General features: G+C 35.0%; 2 protein-coding genes across 9 annotated transcripts in view; one reads left to right on the top strand and one right to left on the bottom strand.

The window, feature by feature from the left end:
- Window positions 1–24,169, bottom strand: part of LOC145968797 (uncharacterized) — a 74,338-nt gene extending 50,169 nt beyond the window's left edge. Inside the window, exons 1-7 of one of the 5 annotated variants that reach the window (XR_014437863.1) lie at window positions 23,973–24,169; window positions 23,805–23,881; window positions 23,383–23,456; window positions 23,041–23,287; window positions 22,465–22,679; window positions 14,388–14,544; window positions 14,025–14,239 (exon numbers count right to left, since the gene is read on the bottom strand). Coding sequence is in view for 3 of the 5 variants with exons in the window: in XM_083094598.1 (XP_082950724.1) it covers window positions 12,043–12,113; window positions 22,465–22,679; window positions 23,041–23,126 (372 nt within the window). In the remaining 2 variants the exon portion in view is untranslated. Of the gene's footprint in view, window positions 1–11,680; window positions 12,114–14,024; window positions 14,240–14,387; window positions 14,545–14,564; window positions 14,635–22,464; window positions 22,680–23,040; window positions 23,288–23,382; window positions 23,457–23,804; window positions 23,882–23,972 lie in introns of those variants that run through there. The other 4 variants (XM_083094598.1, XM_083094607.1, XM_083094617.1 and 1 more) reach the window with 4 other exon arrangements.
- LOC145968771 (tachykinin-like peptides receptor 99D) overlaps window positions 1–24,375 on the top strand; it is an 88,368-nt gene that overhangs the window by 55,307 nt on the left and 8,686 nt on the right. For all 4 annotated transcript variants that reach the window (XM_083094559.1, XM_083094549.1, XM_083094558.1 and 1 more), the window contains 2 exons: window positions 12,690–12,908; window positions 16,320–16,470. In XM_083094559.1, the coding sequence (XP_082950685.1) occupies window positions 12,690–12,908; window positions 16,320–16,470 (370 nt within the window). The remainder of the gene's footprint in view (window positions 1–12,689; window positions 12,909–16,319; window positions 16,471–24,375) is intronic.

Here is a 24,375-nt window from a genome sequence, read left to right as displayed (position 1 = left end):
TTACTATTATACACATGAAATTGTAAATAGAGATTTTATCCCGAATTTTTTTGTGATTTACAGACCTCAACCTTCTAAAGCGGACTCTAAGCGGATTGAATCGATCATACCCATTTAAATAATACTGCATCTATGAACACACACTAGCGCAGATTTGCTCCAACTCGTTTTTCAATTCATGCAATATTTTTTCATCACACCCCTATAAACGTATGTCAGCAGACATTGTCGTAAATATAGAAGAAGATTGGATCGTCAGTTAATTTTCTCCGGCGCGCTTGATAACCCACGTAAGAATATTGCTGTTATTACTACCTACTATCGGGGATATCGATACCAAGTATTGCGAAGGAAAGGTCGATCTCGAAGAGATCGACGAAAAGGCAATCGTGTAACCGCGAGAGGAAGAGACTCCTTTCCTTTTATTACGAAAAAGAGGATAAATAATTGCGGGTGCGCAAAGTAAAGTCACTCGTCGTCGTTTGAAATATTTTCGTTTCAGACATTTCAACAACTTGAGAGAAAAAAAAGTCTTTTCGAAAAAGAAGAGATTGGCTAATATCAGAAAGTATTGCCAATAAAAAGGAATGTAGAAGCACTCTGTTCCGAAAAAGGAATTGCAAATTATTTTGCAGAGTATTTGCTCTTATGCGACAAGCACATAATAAGCGAGTATTGGTTTCTGCAGTTAATGTGTACTTCTACCATTTGAAAGCGATTCTCGTCGACAGATTACATTAGCGGCTGAAATATTAAACGTCAATAATTATCGCATTTTCTTTTTGTTTAAATTCAGATCCCAATTGACCTGCAACAGGGATGATTAAAATATGCAATCGAATGTCCAGTATTGCACGCAGCATAAATAATACGATATTATTTTTATCGCAAGAATCGTCTATCTATAAAATATTATTTTTCCTTTTATTTCATTATATAATATTTTCCACAAAAGTATTCACATTATTTTATATTCCAACAGAATACATGCCCTCGCTCGTATGCAGCAACGATGAATGGCGAGTCGAGAGTTAATTTCAGGCTATTTTCGCTTGAAATGCCATTGAAAACAAATCTATGCAGTCTGTAAACTCACGCGAGTGAAAATGTTGCATACATTCGCTATTCATCCCGAGAGAACATTATTGTCGAAAAAAATGCTCAGGATTCTTTTCCTGAGATCTCTACTTTATTCAAGAAAAATTTCCTCTCGCTTGTAGGTTTTCTCATCACTGCTCGGAGAGTTTTTTCTTTTTCTCTATCTATCTATCTATCTCTTGTATATGTGCGGGAAAATATCTTAAAAATGCGCAGGCGTTAAATTTTCTAGGAATGAAAATAACTCACGTCCTTATAGCGCTTCCACTTAACAAGAGCATATTTATATCATTATATCATGTTTACAAGAGCAATCATATTGATTCGATTTATCATGGAACGGTCGATTAATTCAATATTTCAAATCGATTGGTTCTAAGACCCGTACTGCAGCAAAATCTCGTCTCTCTACTCATTTTTAGAATATCATCTTTAAAATTGATATTTAAAGAAACTCGAAGACTGAGATCTTTAGCTAACGATATTGCGAAATCGGATATCGAAAAACTCTTTATCAAAAATTGTTATTGCAATCGAATTGTCAGATAACAAGATTCAGTTCATGTGCGGCGACGAGTATAACAGTTCAGTGAGTTCACATTCTTAAAGAAATACGATATCGGATGTACCGTAAATTTCGCACACGGAGAACTGCTTTATCCGACGACGTTTCGCATTTATGCGGAAACTATGCGAAACTGTAAAAATTTGCTTGCGTCTGAAGAACATGCATTTCTAAATATTGACGTCATTATAACATCCCCGCGTATGTTTGGCATCCATTATTCCATACGGAAATGCACACAGTGCAACGACGTTGATAGCGAAGGGAGAAGGGGATGCATTAGCTCCTTGCGCGGTATGTCACGTACATGCTTCCGATACCGATTCAAACGAGAACCGCGCGTTGAAACAATGCCGCGCATTAGAGGCAGCGCTCATCGACGCAAATGAAATTCCGGAAAGGTCGTATTGTACGACGTATAGCACGAAATAAGAGAGAAATGCGCACAGCTCCAAAAAAATATTTCTCTCCCGCCCTCAATGTTTGTCCGAGGCAACGATAGGAACAACCTGATATTTTATATCCCAAGTTGTGAATACATTAGAAATTCAATGAGAGAATTCAATGCAAAGAAGATAGTTGTAGATCAGTGAGATTGAGTTTTATTTTCGAGAAATGATAAAAGGAAAAAGGAGGCCGAAAAGCGACGAAAAATGAATTCTGAAATATCGGGAATACTTTAGGGATATTAAGGGATATCAATTAGAGTCATCTTTATCGACCCTCAAAATGTAGCATGGCTAATGCATCGCTGATGTGAGCAATAAAAGCGCTGCTTAATAAGAATAATGCATTGGTCCATGCTGGACAGAGAATATAAATTCATGTCGAGAGAGAGACGATCTTTGATGAAGCGATGCGATTTTGATCTTGGTGCGTCTGTTGTACTTGTCATCTTGGTACAGTTCTATCAATTATTAATCTTAATATTCTATCAATTATACATATGACATTTTCTATTAAAAGCCATCAAATATTAAGTTTAAAATTCTATCAATTATCACTCTTCATCTTTTACTATCGATTAACTGTCCGTTCAGTGAGCTGTTAATTGCATATTATGATTCAAAGGCGAGCCTAGTCAATAAAGATTCTGATAGACGGACAGTTTAGGGGAAATAAACGAAGGGAATGGATACTTTGAAAAGTTTATTTCTCACTAGGGCGAACTGATGGAAAATCCGACGCGTAATGATGTTTTCAGCACGACATTTTTGACAATCAAACAGCAACATTCTATGTCGAGCTTCGATGCTGATTAACGTTCGAAGACTGAAGAATTTACAGGCGCAAATTATAACCTGGTAATCCATCTTGAACTTGTCATCGTAAACGGATTGTTTACGTAGAAACTGCTCACGAAAAATACTCTTCTAGACGAAAGCTTCAGATCAGAGATCGCGAAGGAGATCGAAACAAACTACACATCGTATTCATTTACGATGCAGTAACCAAGGATTCGATTTTTTCGTTCAAAATCACATTCGAGAAATCGAAAACGTATCTAACCAATAGTGATTTCACGCCGAAGACAAAAGCGTAGAACGATGTTTGGATTCTACAACCATTATCGAACGACGTGGAAGAGACATCGAATGCAATCGAGAATTCTCCAACGACAGATTTCTAACTCTGACCGATCGGTGGTCTTCTCTATTCCAAAAACGACGACGATTCGCAATTTAATTTCCTTAGGATGCCGATTATCCTGCGGGGATTGTCACCGCAATATCAATCGATGATCAGTGGTTCGAGTCGTCTTAAACGACGACAAAGGTCTGCGGGCGAAATGTCTTGCACAAGAAGAGAATGAGGATTTGACTGAATCGCATGGAAAGCTAACGAGAGCATCTCAAGAACTTTAACGATCGCTAGGAGGAAGCAGCGATCATTAACGACCATCCGACACCCTCGACTATTAAAGCGGAGGAAATTCGGAATTTCCTAGGAAGAAACGTCTCTCGAGGAAAGCACTCTTGATTAGAAAAATTAATCGGAAGGACGGCGGGAACATCTTTTACCGCAAACAATCACCGACACTTTCATGCTATCGATTTTCTATCGAAAAGAAAGAGAGAGAGAGAAAGAATGAAATTTACCTACACATTTTCCAATTTAATCCGATCGCGTTCGTCCTATCAAAAACATTTCATTCTGATATATATCACAGATATCTAACTACTGGACCTGGCGAACCCTCTTTGAATTGTAGACTGTCGAAACTTCACGATTCGCACATTTGCGCATTGATATCGAACGTTACGTGCTTCGCGTATCGATGATCGAGAAGTTTGCCTGTGTTGTGCCTCATGCTCGTCAGTTTTGCTCGTATTACTAGAAGCTGTAGGACAATGGGATATACAGTTAGCCGAGCGATCCGGTCATCAGTTTGCATGGGAATGCAAACCGGCACTTCAGTTGCCGTTTGTTTATGGTGAGAAGATGGTTTGTCCGTGGGCGTTGTTTCACAGGAGAGAGACTAGTTTGCACAAATTGAATCTGATCTCTCTGCGCCCGTTAATTCGCTAGTTAAATATTGACGGGAATTGCTTTCCGTTTTGCGAGAGCAATTCTTTTTCTTCGTTATTTTCGATTAGACTGCGAAATCCCGTCTGGATATTCGCCGCGTTTGTCGCGGAAGCCGCAGAACCGCTCGAAATTCTAGATAACGCGGATTCAAGTGAAAAAAAGAGAACTAATTTCACCACCGCGGAAAGAGCAATGAGAGGGCATATAATATCAAATTGGTTTAATGAAACTATTTTCCAACGGAATTTAAAAAAAAAAATAAAAAAAGAAACGCCGAGTTTTCGAGACGTGAATTTTTCGCTAGAGAAATCGCAAATCTGGGCAATAAGCATCTTTTTCGGGGGAAACGTAAAGGAAAATCAAAAGACGCGATATAAAGTTTACCTCGTTGAATGTGAAAAGTACCGATCACAACGTCGGATCTGAATATAAACGGTTCGTTCAGGCAACAACGTAATAAAACAACGGCAAGTAAACGACAGTTTCGACGGCAATGTCGATTCGATCACGCGCATAAACATGGAAAATTCAATCGCTTCGCTGTCTGCGGCGAAAAATACGGAACAGTTAGACGTTATAAAATAGAACATGACGTTGCTCATCTTCCCGAGATCCCGGTGAGAGAGTCGCGGCAAGTTATAACGCGCGAATACCGCCTTAAATTCCAACATCAATACCGATCGTAGCTGGAATATCGGCGTTTCGCGAGACGAGCATCTCGACATTCAATCAAACAGTCGGGAATCGGAATGAACCACTCTTAAGCCGTCAGTAACTTCGTCTCGCGGCGGGGAACTCGCGTTCCGGTCTGCCAGAGATAACGTCGGATGATAAAACTGCGACGAGGCGGAAATCGACGCGGGTGGACGGGGGTCGAATTTATGTAAAATTGGACATGCCAACGCGAATGTGTCAATACCACCTTGAATCGCAAACAATAGTATAGCCGCGCAACTGTCCATCAGTATCCAATCCGTCCGGAACAAAATCCGGAAACAAAACCTGCGAGATCTCCGCTTAAAGGGGATGTTGCAGCGCGGCGCATCTCTGGACAGTTTCGATCGATACAATGCAAACATTCGCTTTGTCAATCAAAACGTTATCGATGTGTTTGAAAAAGATAAATTTCATCGAAATTCATCGATATGTTTGAAAAAGATGAATTTCATCGAAATCCACAAACTACTATAACAATAAACGCGGAAAGGAAATGGCGACATTAACAGTGTGGATTCGTATGTCGACTATAACAATTTTCTCCGAAAGTTACGAGCAACCGAAATGCGCGCCGAGAATAGATTTCCGCTGGACTCGCAACGATGGGAATAACGAATCTGTTCGTTCCGAGATGGAAAATCAGATTAAATGCGCGAAAGCCTGACAGTACGCATCGGTAGTACCTGGACAGATGCTCCAAGTGTAAGCGACCAAACCTGTTGAGTCGTAACCTGTTGCGACGGCTAAATAATGCGAAACAATTTATTCCGTTTGTTTGAATCGAGGTCGAGCGTTATTCGTGAGAGGGAAAGTGCCAAAATGCGCGGTCCGAGGAGCAGCTTTCCTAGTTCTTCGCTCGCTCGACAATTAACGTCATTCGATCGGTACGAATAACATAAATAAGCGAGGCAAGCAACAACGTGAATTTTAATCGAAATACCAACGATCTTGTCGCCAACAATTAAAGGATCGATTAAAATTCCAATGCCGGCAATGTCCTCATTCATGACAATTCCTGATCGATCCTGGACGGAGAATGGAAGACGAAAACGGAATGCGAATCTTAAAGACAATACTGACTCGAGTCGGAGATGCAACTTATCGGGGATGCGAATCTATTCGCATCCGCCGATTGTCTGCATTCGAAACTTCAATGCCGAAATGTCGCTCCGAATATCGATCTCGAGGCGAGAATAAACGTCACGAGTTGCTATCACGTCGAATTGATGATAAATGGCGAAGCAAACCTCTTAAATTTCATGAGAAGGATTGAGTGCGCATGTTCGACCTTTGGCTGGACGAACGTCTTCTGTAACATCCGTTACCGCAATCCTATTGTTCTGTGTATATCCGTTATTACAAACAATAATTCGCGAAGGGCTAATTTGAACTCGAGTTACAAAGCAAATTGTGATGAGTCAACCGACACCTGGAGGAATGGAAATGACCGCGCAAGGAAAGCCGTTCTTGATTGTGTCGGCTTAGAACTAATTGTAAGTTACCTGGAACACTGCCAAGTAGAGTTGAATGTCAACGAGAATTACAATTACAACGTCAACGTCAACATCGACACATACCCGATTTGCATTATCGATCAATATCCTTCTCCCCTCCGCAAATAATAATAATAATAATCCAACAAATCAGTTAAATGGATTTCCCGAAAAGCACAGCTATAACTTCGGCACGAATTACAACATCAATTACAATCAGAGTGGAAAGTGCAAGAAAGGCTAACACGAGTTGTGTTGTATAATACAGCAACAACGAGGATAAGAACATCTAGATGAGGATGTGGAAACGATAAGAAGTTCCGGAGCGGACAACCGCGGAAGATCCGATAATCTGGCCCGTTTTCCGAACGAATTAATCTGCAACGGTCAATCATCCAAGTTTGGCCAGGATCAACGTTTATCGAAACCGATTACGCGGTTAACGAGGGATTTACGTTGGGTGGCTGATAAAATATGCATTGCATCTAGGAAGCGGTCGAGCGATTATCCAGTCGCTGTAAAATTTGTCGCAAAAATAGTATACCGCTGGAATAATGAGATTAGCAAGGCGCGAATCTAATGAAGCAAAATCCACATCTGCGCATAATGCAAGTTTATAAGTTTAATTACAATCTTGTATATTTGAGCTGTTAAATAATATTCACGTATAATCATAATGTTATTTTAATAAGTTTTTTTTTTCATATTGAATATGATTCTGACTTTTCCAAATTCGTCACAATTTTGAGGATTAAAATTGGAAAATTGAACTATTTTAATATATTTTGTTATAAAGTTGGAAAATTGGATTATTTTAATGTATTGTGTTATAGCTGTGCTATATGCGACGTGTTGGAGAAATTTTGTTACAATTAAAGTGAAAAATAGAATTTTGTTAATAAAACTTTCAGCTCTCTAGAGAAATTTGTTGCGCCGATTTGGATTAATGAGATATTTATTATTAAATTTTGCGTCTATAGCGAAAAAGTTGCGAATTAAAAATTATAAAGATCTAATAAATAATTTAATTATATTTCCAAATTAAGGATTTTCTAAGTCGCTGAATTTTTTTTGCAACTTTATTATTGCAAATTTCTCAAATGGAAAAATTTGAAAATCAGATTCGTATTCAACGTCAAAAGAAAAATTACAGAAAATGATTAAGTTTTTTCCTTATGCTTAAAAAAGTTACTTTCTATTCAATTATATAATAAAAAAGTAATGTAAAAATGACGGATAAATACGTGAAAAAAAAAGAGATATTTTTGAGAGAATTACCTTTCAGAATGCAACGGTGAAATATCATATTACATTTCTATTTTAACATCGTGTTTTGACAAATTACAGTATCAACACCTATGCGAAAATGTGATTTTACATATGCTTTGAAAAACCATGGATAATTCAGTTGAAAATTCATGTACCGTGCTCGCTCACTCAGTCTATTTGCATTTCAAATTATATTTGGGAGGCATCCTTGCATTCTCATGCTAAAAGGACTTTCTCTAAAGACCTTATACGTAAGTAAAAAAAATGCAAACAATGCTTCGTGATATTTTCTGAAATAATGCGGAAGCAGTAAATTCACGCATAGCAATATGCAAAGTTGAATGTCACATTAATTTCGTAATAATTTATATCGCTCGCATAATATAATTTTTACAATTCTCCAAATTTATTCTGAGAGGTTGGAGGTTAATATTTCCCGTAATTTATTATCGTGACGATGCAACAAGGGTTCAGTAGGGTCAAGACCCTGAATCGTCTAAGATGATCGTCGGATCTCATAAAACATGGTAGTGCAATTGGGACCCTTTTCCCCAAAGGACGATATTATTGACAGCGAATGAACCTCCTGAGAGTTTTCGTACAACCCACTTTCCTATAAACGCCTCGTCATTCGTATCCAGAAAACGTGCAGCATATGACAGGTTATCTCTTTCTTTTCCAGAAGAACATCTATCTTCCACAATAAAAAGTTATAAGCCAAGCCTTGTTAAAATTCGAGACAAAACTTCGGAAGATGTCTAAAAGAGACATCTAAGAGGGCGTCTGAAAAATAAGACGGCTTTTGAATCTTTGTATCGCATGGGAATGCGAGCAGCTGCGCGAAAAAAGTAGAACGATTAACTACATCTTCGACACATGATAGATGGCAACATTATCAGGATAATTTTCTCCGTGTGAAAATTTACAAATTGCTTATTTGAGGCTTACCCAAACTACAAAAGAAGAACAGTCCTCCCATCGAAAGAACGAGTAAGCGTATAAATCGAACGCAAGGAGGTCATGCAGACCTTTCTCGATCACTGTTCTTTGCTGTATAGCCTTGACGGCTGACTTCGTAAACGGTATAAAGTCACCCAACTTGTAAGACGAATATGAAACAAGTTCTATCTTAAAAATGGAAGCTCATCATTTACATAACTAGCAGCTCAATTTTGTTTGACTCCAAAAATGAGGTAAAATTTTTTTACTCGACTTATGTTTCTACCGTCGTTTAACTTTAATCTTAGCTTAACTTACTCTTCGTCTTCTTCTGCTGTTCCTTTAGAAAAAACTGTTCCTTTAGAAAAAGACAAAGAATGAGTTAAGCTAAGATTAAAGTTAAGCGACATTGATAGAAACGGCCATTATTCTTCAATATCAGCTGTCCACGTTAACGAAATTCCGAGTTTCAATGTTATATGCAGGTATTACAAATTAAATACCTGCAGGGTCATCGAAGAAATCAACTTTTCGACAGAAATCTTTTTCCAAATAAATATTTGTTTTCGTGGCAAATTTCTAGATAGTTACTCTAAATCTTATCGTTTTGAAAATTTATGTTTGTTATGTATTTGATGTGATAATAAGGACATTCCTGAAAACTCTATAAAACAATTTATCTCAATAATTAAATCTAAAAAAATTTAAAATATAAAGATATAAAATATATAAAGATATATTATATTATAAATATAATTATAAAATATATATTCGAATTATTAAAGTATTTTCTGTGAAAATTGCATACTAAAATATCTGCACGCTTTATTTATGCACATATTATCATACTCTTAATAAATTAAAAAATGATTGCACTTTCTCATTTTCATATATAAATCAATTGAAAGCTTTAAAAATTTAAATTTAATATAAGTGATTATACTAGTTGAAGTAAAAATTGCTTAATAAATTCAGTTTAATATCATAAATTCAGTTTTAATAATACTATTATCGAAAAGCATAATATTTAAGAATACTTATGAATAATTTCGTTATCATTAAAACTTTAATACTTTATCTATTTAATTTAAATCATAATTATACGTCATATATAAACTCGGCAGTATTTAACTAAGGATTTAACTAAGCTTAATTCAAATATCTTAACTAATCAAACTGTATTATAGTTGAAGCATGAATCATACAAGCAATACTATCCGTACTCATGTTCTTAAAATTTAAGTCCCGAGCCATCTCGTGCGACTAGCAAATCCATTTATATATTTCTCAGAAAATTACTCTATAATAATAACATTTCCCTTTCAAGAATCAGCTTGGTACAGCGTCAGGATGTAATATTATATTCGACCCTTACATTGATATCACAACTTGAGATTAAGCCGCAAGCCGGTTAAGTGGAAATCCTTGCGGTATAATCAGGCAAGGACCGAGCGTGGAAACTTGGAGAATCTGGAATTTGGGATGTGTATATTACATATAGTGCCTCTCTTAGTGTTCATCTCCGGATTAACATCATGCAGAGTAGCGGGCAAAAAGCACGAGAAACGTCAAGGATATTCGCTTGTGACGGCCATTACAAAAGCTCTCTCTCTTTCTCTCTCTCTCTCTCTCTCTCTCTCTCTCTCTCTCTCTCTTTCTCTCTCTCTACATATTCCACCTTTACGCTAATAACAATGTTCTCATGGGTTGCAACTGCCTGCTGCACATATGCAGCACTACCTATCTCGAATACGAGACAATGTAGAACGTTTGAGGTCGAGAGATATCTTCGTATATATGTATACGCGAGATACGTCAGTTTTGTCGAGTATCACATTTTTAAAAAATCAACGGAATTGCCCCGGACATTTTCGAGAGACCGAATGTTTAATCTATATTGAAAAACAAAAAAATAACAAACACGTTTTCTATAAAAATAAAAATTGTGCCGCGAGTGAGATCGAAATATATATATTCAATTTAAATCGATTATATATTTCTCGCATAAAAAATAATGTTTTATGTGTCATTTGTTTTTTATCATTTCTATCTTGAGAAAAGAAGTATATTTTCTTTAAAAAAGTTTAAATCTTTCTACTCGCCAACGTAGAATTGTGTACAGGGTAGTGTTGTGCACGAAATCTCGTAGACAGAGAAAGAACAAAAGGAGCAGGATATAGTGAGAGAAATGCGATGAGACCGCGGGACAAACTTCGTTCTGAACTTTATCTTTGAGAATAGAATGGTGGAATTGAAACGTCGGATATATATAATAGACTAAAATGAAAAAAAAATATTCGCCGTTCTTATTCAAGTAAGATCAAACTTCGATATCCTCGAGAAAGAGACTTGAAATTTTCTATCCGTGGAAAAAAGTAATTCACACTCGGCCCTCGCATGACAAGAGAAAACGTTACGACTCATCATTTGGGAGGAAACGGGGGAGAGAGACAAATTTTTGTGATCGATATTATTATTTTTACGATTCGTATGCGTCGTGAATGAACATGAGAATCATTTCAGTCAAAGACATATTCGTCTTTACACATTCTTCGCTGGGAACATGGTGATCTCTAGCGAATAGCCCGTTGAAATGGGTCACGGACAGAGAAAAAAAGCATTGTTCTTTATTCTATTCTTTCAACCCCATCGTCCTGTTTTAAATATGGAATTCTTTTCGACCGCCACGTTAGGCTTATTACATCATGCGAGCGCAATGATTTATAAATGTATTATTCTCCTTTATTGTAAATCACATTAATGTGCACTCAGAATTAGCAGAAACATTTTGTCACAATTTAATCCGAGACTCTCGGTCTAATTTAATTTTTCTATCTCATTCTCTCTCTTAAATTTCTAGGTAAATTTCCAACATTTAATACATATACAGTTATTAAAATCATTAGAAAAATTGTTTGCAATGACTCGCATAATCATGGATAAATTTCTATCATTATTAGCATAATCCATTCCAATTATCTTAAGTTCATTAAGTGTTTGTGTTTGTTAAAGAAATTATACATATATACACACATATATAAGGATTTTAAATTATCGTATAATTTTTATTAACGTCATCCCGTTGCTAGATATCATCCGCGTGCTTTTCCCGAGATTTTTCAAGAAAATGACTTGCACGAATACACCCGGACTTTGCACGAATACATTCATTCTCGGAGGTGTAAAGATGCAATCACTCGGCGTTTGAAGAGAGGTCGCTGTAATTTCGCGGGAGACATGATTCTGACATACCACCGGGATTTTATCCTACCACATACAGCGTGTCTCGTGTGGAATAGCCTGACTAGTGGATATTAGAAAATGGATTTCGCGACCGCTTTCATCGCCTCATTGTCTGACCTTTCTGATCTTTCGCACGAACTTCTATTTGTCGAAATTGCAGGAAGACACGCTGCACCTTCTTTTTCGTTCTTATAGTACTGACAGTCTTTGATCGCAATCAGTAATAGGAGTTTTACGATTTGATCTGCCTTTCTCTCTTCCTAAAAAAAAAAAAAAAAATCAAATGTATATATGTATATATTAATGCTCTCGCCTACGGCAAAGCTTTAAAGCTTTCAGAGGTGCATCAGTCGTGTAAACATGATTTTACTATGTATGATATTATCATCCTATTTCTTTTCTTTTTTGCGTCCCGTCTTCGCGTCTTTCTCGTTCGAGGATACATTTTTGCAACGCGTTTGTCTCTGACGAAAAAAAAACTGACTGATATTCTATTTGATTTATTCTCTTTTTACAGTCTGTCCTTAGCAAGGAAAATTTGTCAGAAAATTCACGTCATCTAATATTCTTCGACACATCGCGCATAATATCTTTCTCTTAGCAATTTGGCACCTAATTTTATTTTCTAGCGAAAGTAATAGCGTAATTTTGAAATTTACGACATATTATTATATATCATTGATTGTGTATTATAACGATTATTTAACACTTTTTACTTATATATATGTGCAAAAAAAATCTTAAATAAGATATTTCTATAATATGTTATGTATATTTTTATAATGTACTTTAGTTTTCTTTTTCGATTACAATTTTCAATGTGAATTTTGTTTTAGGTACATGGCCATCGTAAATCCTTTGAGACCACGTATGGGAAAAAAGGCAACGTTGTGCGTTGCAATCGTTATTTGGATCGTCGGGGCAATACTTTCTTTACCAATGCTGCTTTTCTACACTACTTACACCCAGAACTTTATGAATGGCGAAGTCCGCGTCATCTGCTATAGCGATTGGCCAAACAGAGATGATAATGGACTTAGTTACGACGAATATTTGTAAGTCGAATATTTTAATAATATTCGTATATTTGTAACTCTTTAAACTCTTTATATATTTTATAAATTATTTAATTGCTTTTACGAAACCTATTTCTATATAATTGATATAGGTATAAAAATTCCTTCACAATATTTATCGAATGACTTGTTTAAAGTCGTAAATGTGTCGCAATTGTCCATGTCATATACATAAAATCATTTGATGTATTTTACAATTAATTGTGCAATTGCAGTTTATGTCTTTAAATATATAAGCTCTAAATGTCACGCGTATCGCATAATGAGTCCTTCATTTCGCGAGGAGTTTCTGGATTATCGCGCTAAACCAAGCTAATTCTAGTTTGGATCCGTAATTTGCACTGTTTAGACATATCGCGAATCAAAATACTTATGCTCCATTCGTACGATTAAATCGACTTTGATCGGGTTGTAATTATAGATCAAGATCTGTTTGTACGTTTGCGTTCTATACGATTATACGTTGAGATACGGTCGCGAAAATGTTTCGTCAAGATAACGCGCTCGCTCCGAGGCAAGTTTCCCGTTTCCTAATTGAAAGATTCGGACACGTTATAGTTCGGAACCCATCCGGCAATCGTGCTTAGCACGTCATGTATAAAATCACGCACGTGGTCAGCGAATCTATCCTCGATATAGATGCGAACGGCACTTAATTTCCTAAATAATTCGCGTCACTTAATCGAGGCTTTCGCGATTCTAGATATCCATCGTTCTAAATCTCGATCCGGTCTAAGAATTTCTGCGAGCCTGCAATTGTGAGACTCACGCGACTACTCGAAGCTCGTTCATTTCGCTCTTCACTCGATTATCTTTAATCTGTAACAGCGCCCTTGTTTCATCGATTGGCCGACAAAAACGTCTGTCCAAATTGATCCCTCGAAACTCATCAGAGATTGAGACTTTCTTTAGGTTCATCCACAGTTCCACCATTTTCATCAATGAAAGCTTGTCTCTTTTAAGCTGCGTGCACATTGACAAGAGATAATCCATAAAATAGAATTTATATTAGTACATCGAGTATATAGTTTCATCATAAACCACATTTCATAAATTATATATAGATATACAGTCTTTCTGAGAGACTTTACGCTCTGAAAAATCACGTGGGACGTAAAACTTTATTTCACGTTGTATGAGTCATCGTAGATAATCGTAAAAACTAATAGAAAAGAGTTTCATCATCGCTCGACGTGATCATACTTGTAGAAGCATTTATTATATTTGCCTATGCGTATGTTTTTCGCTCTTTACGATCATCTCAAATGGATCATCCAAAAATTCACGCACTCGTAAACAAACGGTTTTTACTGAAAAACAATTTTTTTTACGTTAAACGCATATCATTATTCAATAAAACATAATTCATGGCTTATCTGTTTCCTTTCTGCACGTAATTTCAAGATGCGATTTTCATATTCGAGCCAATCTGCGTGTATTATCGTAGGACTGGCTTACTCTTGATATTCCTAAGATTTTCCGAAACATTTCCTTCTTCCAGGCAAACGTTCCCAGGCCCTAATCCTCGCATTAAGCGCAGCGGAAGAAAATTTGCATAAATGTCGGTGGGAGAAACGTCTTTCACATCAATCGTTCCTCGAATATTCCGGGATTTCTGCAATCGTTCGTTCACCGCCATTAAACACGCTTACGATCGCTTTTTTGCCAGTCTTCTACGGTTTAACAAAATACGCGTCGGCGTGTTCTAAATCAAGATTACGCGAGTGAAAGCCGACGAATTTGCGCGTCGGCGATTTTTATTCGTTTCGAATCAACACCGACATTCGCAAGCGAGAAATCGCGTGGGAGAGGAAATTTCAGCTAATGCGAGTCGCTCGCGACACCTCGTAATCTGATTGCAGCGCGGGCACGATAATCCATTAATGAATTCATTATCATTTGTTAATAATTCTAACGCTGAGTACGTTTTAATCTATTCGTTCAGGCAAGCTGAATGTCCGCGATTGAATAATAACTATCGCTTTTATAGCGCGGCTTAATTAGTACAATTAATGCATGTGTAGATAGAAGTAGATTAGTTTTAATTAGGGGGGACATAGCGATCTTATTAATGGAATTATCGTTATATTTTCTCATGTTCAAAATACGAAAATTTTCAATAATAATTTAGTCAACGCGCTTCTTATGTTAACTTCTTTCTCACAATATGTGAGTTAAAATTACAAAATATGAATATATTTACTATTTAAAAATATGAATATATTTACTATTAAAAAATATGAATATATTTACTATTAAAAAATATGAATATATTTACTATTAAAAAATATGAATATATTTACTACTTTTAAAATATTTGCTCGTATAAAATATTCGAATTTCTTGAATCTTTAAAATTTATCGCGCGCTCTTATCTCGCAAATTTTATCTACAAGTAATTGTTTTTTACAAACATTTTATATTATTCATTTAAATGCATGTCATAAATTTCGATAGCAATGCTGCAGATCGATACTCGTATCTCGTTAAAGATTAACAGCAATTATACGATGACTATTAGTCTCGTGTAAATGATTGCACGCCTCGAAAACACGCTGCAATCTCAATTTAATCATCCGACCAATTGTAACTTAATAATACCATTGATATGCTTTAGTCGGCAAACAACAATCTGGGATGTACGCACACCGTTTATTGCTTCATTAGATCTAATAATATGTACACTCGCCATAATATCTGTCACGTCACGCGATGATCGATAATCGGCTGGTGAATTATTTTCATCGAAATCGACGCCTCCGAAAACGCGATTATGCGCGCCATAGGGATGATGCTTTTAAACGAAGGCACGATACCGCAATATTTAAATTCCCTTTGAGCATCGCGTGTCACGACCTCTTTCCGTTTAACGTAAATTTATTATGTCGAAAGTGTGCCACACTCGAAATAAAACACATGATTCAGCGTAAATATCGACACAGATAAATTAGACTGTGAGCCGTAAATTACACTGTTCAATATGATTAATGTTAAATATCTGATGACGCAAATCTAAAATTGAATTCTTTTAACGATAACTTCATTACAGTCTATTATTTTTACATTTTTAATTTCTGATTCAAGACTTCCGCAGTGCAATTAAACGTTAAATTACATTTTTCTGCTAAGGAAGAGTGAAATTAATTGAAAAACAGAATCTTTTCTACTTGTGTTTAAGCTCTTGGAGCTTTCAAGACTTACTTTAATTCTTGACGTTAAATTATATATATAAAATAATACGAGTTTCTCAGCTTCCTAACTAAGGAAAAGTCGACTCTAATTTTTTTCAAACAGAGTCGATGATTAGGAAGAAAATTTCTCGGGACGTAAAAAATGGAAATTTGGCTATTATGTAAAAAAATAAATTTTACTTTCTAATCGATTTTTCAGATACAACGTTATTTTTATGATACTGACGTACTTTTTACCAATCGGATCCATGACATTCACCTATGCCAGAGTCGGTCTGGAATTGTGGGGCTCGCAGAGCATCGGCGAAGCCACAGCCAGACAGCTCGAGAACATTCGAAGCAAACGAAGGGTATGTATGGCGTATATAAATAAAATAAATAAAATCCAGTACAATCAAGTGCTGAAATTGCTTTTGTTTCATCGAAAGAAACGTTTGATCGAAAGGTGATTTACAGCAGTAAAAAAGTTTCCTCTCTTCTGTTCGATTTTTTTACAAGAACGAGATATTCTATTAAAGGAAAAGTAAATTGTTCTCGATATTAATATTCATGAACGAAGGAGAAATAGATTGATAAGCTTCGTAAATTCGCGATAAAGTTTGTTATATGATACTTAAGTAATTAAGTAAAGCAAGCAATTAAAGTACAATGTCAGACACACACACATCTGTCACTTTTTTCTCCTTAACTTTCGAATAAATAAATCAAGAATACCTATAAATAAGTTATTTATTTATATAACGCGAATGTTACTGTATTCTAACGATTCGCATTATTATTACAGCAGTGTCGTATCGTTGATTATCTTTATAATGATGTAAGAATACATACACGGTGAAAATAGTACTACGCATTATATCCGCAATGAACGAAGAGATACGATAGTAATCATATGACACATTTTACTCACGATCGTTCCGCTCCATTACCGTCAAAGGATATTTTATCGAAATTTTCGCTTTTTTATTTCCTTCGAAGGTATCAATGATCATTAAGTTGCGTTTATCTCTAACATTAACTTTTGGGAAACATTCCTGATCGGATAAGTTCCGAAAATTGTGACACACCTATCAATATTTAAATAATGTAAAAATCGATTGCAAAACACGTGCGATGCCACGGATAATCGCGTAATAAATATCAGATTCGGAAGTATACGCAGGGTGGCATTAAGATTCGTATGAAACGATAATATTCCATAGCCTAATGTTATTGGCTTTATCCGATCCTCGTAAACTCGGCTTATCGATGCTGTTTTATTAGCTGTGGCGAAGGGTAGAAGGAAAAGAGAGTGAAAGAGAGAGAAAGGGTTGTACGATTTTCTTCCCTTATGAATAACATCAACGATTCTGCAATAATATCCGTACAGCAGCGCGTTACGCGTCCGAAATTTGTCTTTGTCCTTTCTTATCTCTTAACGGGCTCTATGATAATTCTTACTATTTGTATGATAGATAGATGGATTATACACACGGCCTTTTCGTCGAGACTGTACAGCTAAAAAACAGGTACTATCTATAGCGCAGATACAAAAATTATACACAGCAAAAGATACAGCAGGATATTGCAGGATATCCGAATCTACTGCGCAATTTTTTATATAAATTAGAGACACTGTGAGACAAGTTTCATTTCAGAAACAATAATTAATACATATACAGGGTGTCAGGGCAATCTGTTGCCAAAAAAAAGCTTTTGTAGCTTACCTCGAGAGGGCTTTTCAAAATACTATAATAAAGTATTTTTTCATTGAGTACTTTTCGAATTATGAAATAATTTCTTAATTTTACATAAATCATAAAATATCTAGTAAAATATTCATTTTTCGATTATCTTACCTTAATACTTTTATGTACAAAATAATAAGAATATAGAAAAAATATGTAATTAACAATTAACAATTACATATTTTTTTTTCGAAATAATTATGTGTTTTCTTTAACACCAATTAATTCCTCTTATTATTTTGTACATAAAAGTACTAAGGTAAGATAATCGAAAAATGAATATTTTATTAGATATTTTATGGTTTATGTAAAAATTAAGAAATTATTTCAAGCCTCGAAACTCGAAAAAAACTCGATGAAAAAATACTTTATTATAGTGTTTTGGAAAGCTCTCGAGATAAGCTACAAGAGCATTTTTTTGACAACAGATTGCCCTGACACCCTGTATATTTTATTTATATATTTTCCGCGAACACATCTATCAACATCTAAAAAGATTAGTTATACGGAGTTTAATATTGGCGACTATTCCATTTTCACATTTTGCTCCACACGAGGCGAAATAGCAAATGTCATTATGACGTAATGATGATTTTGCCACAACTTAAGACGCCTTTCTAATTGAGTGCAATCTGCAATGTCCGAGCTTAACTATGGATCGAAGATCACACGTATATACGCGAGAGGCAACTGTGTGCAACTAGAACACCACAGAGACACAGGGTTTGAATCTAAAGCCGTAACTTGTAATTAGACTGCCCAGCCTGCACCTTTGCTCGGTCATATCGCCTCTACTTCCGATGCTTTGACTTTAACTCTCGTCTACTCTCGGTCAATAAAGCTCGCAGGAGGAAGTTTCATCTATTCTCCACAGGCAATAATACGACTGGAGCGCTTAGCTAATTCTGGTCGCGGGAAGAAAGAGAGAAAGAAAGGACAGAGTAGTGCTCTCTCAAGGGATACGGTCCTTTTGTTCTTCGAGAGAAAGATTCGTGTGATTCAACTCTCTTTCGCGAGATAAGCGACGAATATCGACCGTCTCGACAAATGTTCATTGTGTGACTTGTGTCTCGCGCCTACGATGGAAAAAGAATTACAAAAATACACATTTCGTACCTCCGTTTCTTGCCTTTATTTCAACAGCTGCGCGCCCTTTTAGATCAAAAAACATTTTACTCATGATAAATTCTAGTATAATAAATATATCATATGAAAAATTCGTTAACATTTGTGAGAGCACAATAATATGAGATATAAATACAATTATAATGCTAAAGTGCGATCTCTAATTGGATAGAGCGCTCGCGCGGGTGAGAAAATAAATAAAACGTAATTATCGGATATAAAAGTGATCGTCGTGTAATGGATGTATAATGAATTCGTGACAAGGAGCATAAATCAATATAAGATCAGTTGCATATGTTCTCAAATCCAAAAAGCTACACCCGCGTAATTGGATGCTAATGCGTCATCGTTTCGATATAGAGAATACACTACTCTCTAAAAGCGAATCAGTGTATTATCACTGTAATCAGTGCTGTACTTATAACTGTTTGTAATCAGTGAGTGTTTACTGTTTTTCAGTGATAATACACTGATTCAGTCTAGTGAAAGTAGTATATATACTACTTTCACTAGACTGATTAGTATATATATGTACTACTTTCACTAGACTGAATCAGTGTATTATCACTGAAAAACAGTAAACACTTACTGATTACAAATAGTTATAAGTACAGCACTGATTACAGTGATAATACACTGATTCACTTTTAGAGAGTATACGCATTTCTGTGACAAATTTTAGAAATCTTTATAATAAAAACTGCCATACAATTTTTTTTATAAGAATATCTTTGTTCTAATCTGTAAAATCGTCAAATTAAAATTGGACCAGCTACCACGTTAAAAATCACGTTAGTTGACAATTTTATCGCTTTCTTTTCACTCTCTAAAAGTGAATCAGTGAAAATATCACTAATTTAAACAGTAAAATAAAATTTCACTGAGAATCAGTGAATATTTTACTGATTTTCAGTGGAAACGCTTATGTTTTTGTTATTTTATCTTATATCTCACTGATTATGGTCAGTTAAAATAAAATTCACTGTAAAACCAGTAAATTTCACTGTAAAACCAGTAATCGCTAGTTCGTTCGTTTACCGCTACGATCGCTATCTCTCTCGTATTTAGTTTTAGTCATAAGAATTATATAAAGTTTGCAAAGAGCGACAGATAAAATTAAAAATATTACTTCGATTTAATTTCAGATATTAAATCGATCTTATGAGTCGGACAAATAAATGTCTGGCGACTTAATGAAAATTATTCGTTCGTTATCTATTTAAAATAGCAAGTTCAATATGCATGTAATATAAATAAAATAAAATTTTTAATATAATAAATATTTAGTAAATATAAATAAAATTTTTAATTTTATATGAAATAGATAGAGAGATGAATTGTAGTTTAATATTACTGACAATAACGAAAGAAATATTACTGATTGAAACAGTCAAAATTATTAACTAATTCTTTCAATAAAATATCACTGATTTACAGTGCTGTACTTATAACTGCTGTAATTAGTGACTATTAGTGTTTTTCAGTGATAATACACTGATTCACTTTTAGAGAGCACATTCTTAAAAAAAAAGAAAAAGAATATTTAAAAGAATATTTAAAAGAATATTTAAAAGAATATTTAAAAGAAACTATACGTTAGCACTCTGCATATGCAACGAAATCTATTGCAAATATAATCGATAATTAATGATCGTTACGACCTTGTTTTCTCTCAATAATAATATGCGCAAAGACATCAATGATAATAAAAATAGCTACGTGTGCAAAACTTGATGAAGTGGAAAATGAATCAGCTATGACTCAGCTATATACATTTAAATTTCAGTTACTTAATCCTTCGTTATTTGATTTTTAATTATTTTTAATTTCCATTTCACGCGCAGAATTCTAAATTTTTTATGCTCGTACATGTAAAATTGCACAAATAATGATAACCTATATTTATATTTTTCATAAAATTATACATTTAGAAAAAAATTGCAAAACTCAATTCGCGAAGAATGAAGATTAAATGTGGACGTTTATATCGTTTTATATTTTCAGGCAATTCTCTCTGATGAATATCATGTCATATAATAAAATATGCAGAGACTTCGGCTTGTATTTCGAATATGTAATTCATAAATCCATTATTATTGTACGTTTTCCAAGGGAAAAACCCTTCATTTCTGAGAATGCGCGGAAGAGAAGGGAGATTATATAACAATAAGCTGCGCGCGCGCGAGTTCAAGGAGAATCTAGTTTAAGCTACCCTCCTTGGCATGTTCAAGCGCGGTGGGAACCCCATTGGATTTCGATTAGACGACAAAAGGCGTCTGCTCTGCCATATTCGGAATCGCTGCTCCATTCCGTCACATATCGTATCGACGCAATGTTACGACCGCCGATATACAGGCGTGCGGGTTTCACGTCCGTCACAGAACTGGCCCGTGTATTACAAGTGGCACCCCGATCCCTTATATAGACATACCGTATGATATGTGTGGACACAAACGGCCGGTATCTACTAGAGTAGAGTATCACAATAGCTGCGATATAGTTATCATTTAAGACACAAATGTAATTTTTACACTTGTTATCTACATACATATATCTCCATCCTGAAAAAATGCAATCTTCTCATATCTCTTTAATACTTAATTATATTTCAAATTTTCTCTCTCGAGATATAATTTGAAAATTTAAAGTGCTTCTTTCGGCGAAATTCGGTTTAGTCAAATGATATAAGCCGCCCCTTCCGTTAAATTTACATACGAATGTAGCAAAACTAAAGCTTTTCATTATTGTATACTTTATATCTCCCTTCTCAATTCTTAAGTAATTGTCAGAAATGGTGTTTTTAAAAAATTTAAAAGTTCCCTCTCAATCATATGATATGATATTTGAAATGCATACGAAATATGTGTGGTTTTGAGAAAAGATGCACGCGAAACGTAAACCGGAAAAGGAAAAGTGCTTGAGCTCCTTGGAGTGTCGTTCTTAAATTTGAATTGCGAATATGTCTGAATGCACTTAAGCATGTACATTTGCAATGCTCCCATTAGCCTTTAAAATGTTATACATCAAATATCTTTTATGACACATATCTCTATAAAAATTATTGATTTCATGTCTCGTAAGTTTGTTAAATACGAAAAGGATAAGAATTAGATTTCTTTGAGTGCATGACTTTTAGACAATTTTTAGTGAGAAAATAATTCCCGAAATATTATGAAATTTTTCAATATTTGAACTAAAAATAAACATTAATTTCTTTTATAGTCAATTTGACAATTACATTTTTTTACATATTATGTGTCACAAAAGAATGGATAGATATCCGAGATCATATCGGACATGCACTCAATTCACGTCAGGAAAATGCAAGGAATGAAAATGACTTGTAGGGTTTAAATTACGAACCCATGAGAATAATGGAGAAACTAATAGCGAGGTTAGCCTCTGACATTGTGTAGGAGAAAGGATAGATGTTAGTTAATATGTCTAGTCGTGTTGGGACGCACTGCTTCCCTTGACCTTAATTAGACTTACCCAACATCCGTTCTTCCTCCGGATAAGATACAGCGAATGAATATGCCTCGTGAGCTGAATTGTATAATGTCGGTCTTCCTCTTATTTTGAAAATCCTAATCAATGATTCGAAGATCAATTCTTTTCGCTCAACTGCCGGAAGAACTGCTCGGCACTGATAGAAATCCGCTAATTTTTCTCGCCATTCAGATCGCTTGGATTGTGGCTTTTTCTTTCTGAAAATAAACGCAATTATATGCGAACGATTAATCATTATATAATTCCGAACTGAACTTTTCCGCGATTTCAAATTAAATTTCAAGGTAAAAAATTTCAGAATATTTTACATTATGCAGATATAATGCAAAATTATATGCTCTTTATTTATTTTTTTCTTCCACGTACTTACCCATTAGTCATACTTGAAGAAAATATGAGTAAAATTATTAAAGAAAAAAACAAAGAAAAGAAAGAGGGAAGATAAATTATATAAGATAGTTTTTAAGCGCTATTCAAAATTCATTGTTTGCCGCGAACAAAATGTTAGTGCGATTACCGTGAATTTTTCTAGCGAGAAAGAAAAATGCAGATTCTTACTTGACGTCGTAGAAAATGTGAGATAGAAGCAACAAAAATGCTGAGCGTATCGCAAAGTCTCGCAGACACTTGTCGAAGGTCGACATAAATATTCGGATGGAATATCACAGTCCATTGCGCTTTAACAATTTTTCGAAATTATTTGCACCGGGATATTACAAAGTCATCTCTTCCATCGCAAATTGATGATGCGTATATATTGATTTTATTGTAGATTATAATACAATAAATCGTAATGCCTTTATATCTGACTTGTTAGATATATACACACATGAGAAAAAAAAATACTAAATCTATTTTTCAATTATCTAAAGAAGATAATGAAGTACAGGTTGTAACTACCCTAAGAAATCCAATTTAAGTTATTTCTCAAGTAGCTGTCTCCTGCAAGTTGTCTTCGTCTGATTACAAGAACTCTGCGCGAAATGGAATAGGTCGTTAATTTCAAAAGAAAAGAGAAAATCTTTTACCGAATAGACAAGAGCACAATATAAGTAGTGCGGAAGAAAAAGATAAGAAAAAACATCGCAATAATAAAAGCGAAGGAGGTGACAGATTTCAAACACCTATTTCACCTATTATCGTAAATTTAATCATCTATGCAACTTTTCGTGCAAAAAGTTCATATTGAAAAATATTTATTATAATGTACATTTACGGATCAAAGCTACCAGGATCGAAACAAAGAGAACAATTTACCGAAGTACTATCGATAATTATATTCTCGTGCTGCACTAATAATTAACGCGAAGCTTGTTAATTACCTCGCTTTGCTAGACGGAAAATTAGAAATGCTTGAATTGTCAATAACACTGCCATTTTCAACAGGCGGAACACCATTCTATACAACGTGATTTACAAAATGTCAAAGGAAAAGACTAAAAAAGAGAGAGTCTGCAGGAAATTCTGTAAAAGATAGTGAATACAATTACCGTTTGTCGTATTGTCGCTTTGTAATTAAATCTAGCATGTCATTTCTAACCGTAATTAATCCATCCTGCGAATTCGCCTGTTATTTCTCGATATATTCTCGATTTATTGTATATAGAATATTTAAAAGTTAAATATTTGCAGAAAGTTTCTGTTCGGAATGGAGTGTAACGCGAATGAAATCTAACAGGTGTTTTCATTAAAATAACTGGCAATTTAACACATAAAATTATACATTTCATACATATCTCTATTATGCTTTATAAAATAATCGAGATCATTTACATATTATAAATTGTTTACACACACACACACACACACACAGGAAATATTTATATTATAATCTCTTCAATCAGATATGTAAAGCTTACGATTATTTTGCCTTGTCTCTCTCGTCATATCATT

The sequence above is a fragment of the Camponotus vicinus genome, unplaced genomic scaffold, assembly GCF_025532165.1.
Source record: "Camponotus vicinus isolate PSW18456_S1 unplaced genomic scaffold, iyCamVici1.0 SCAF_1, whole genome shotgun sequence".
Classification (NCBI taxonomy): domain Eukaryota; kingdom Metazoa; phylum Arthropoda; class Insecta; order Hymenoptera; family Formicidae; genus Camponotus; species Camponotus vicinus.
Note: the sequence above shows the minus strand (reverse complement) of the source record. Positions and strands in the feature narration are given on the sequence as shown.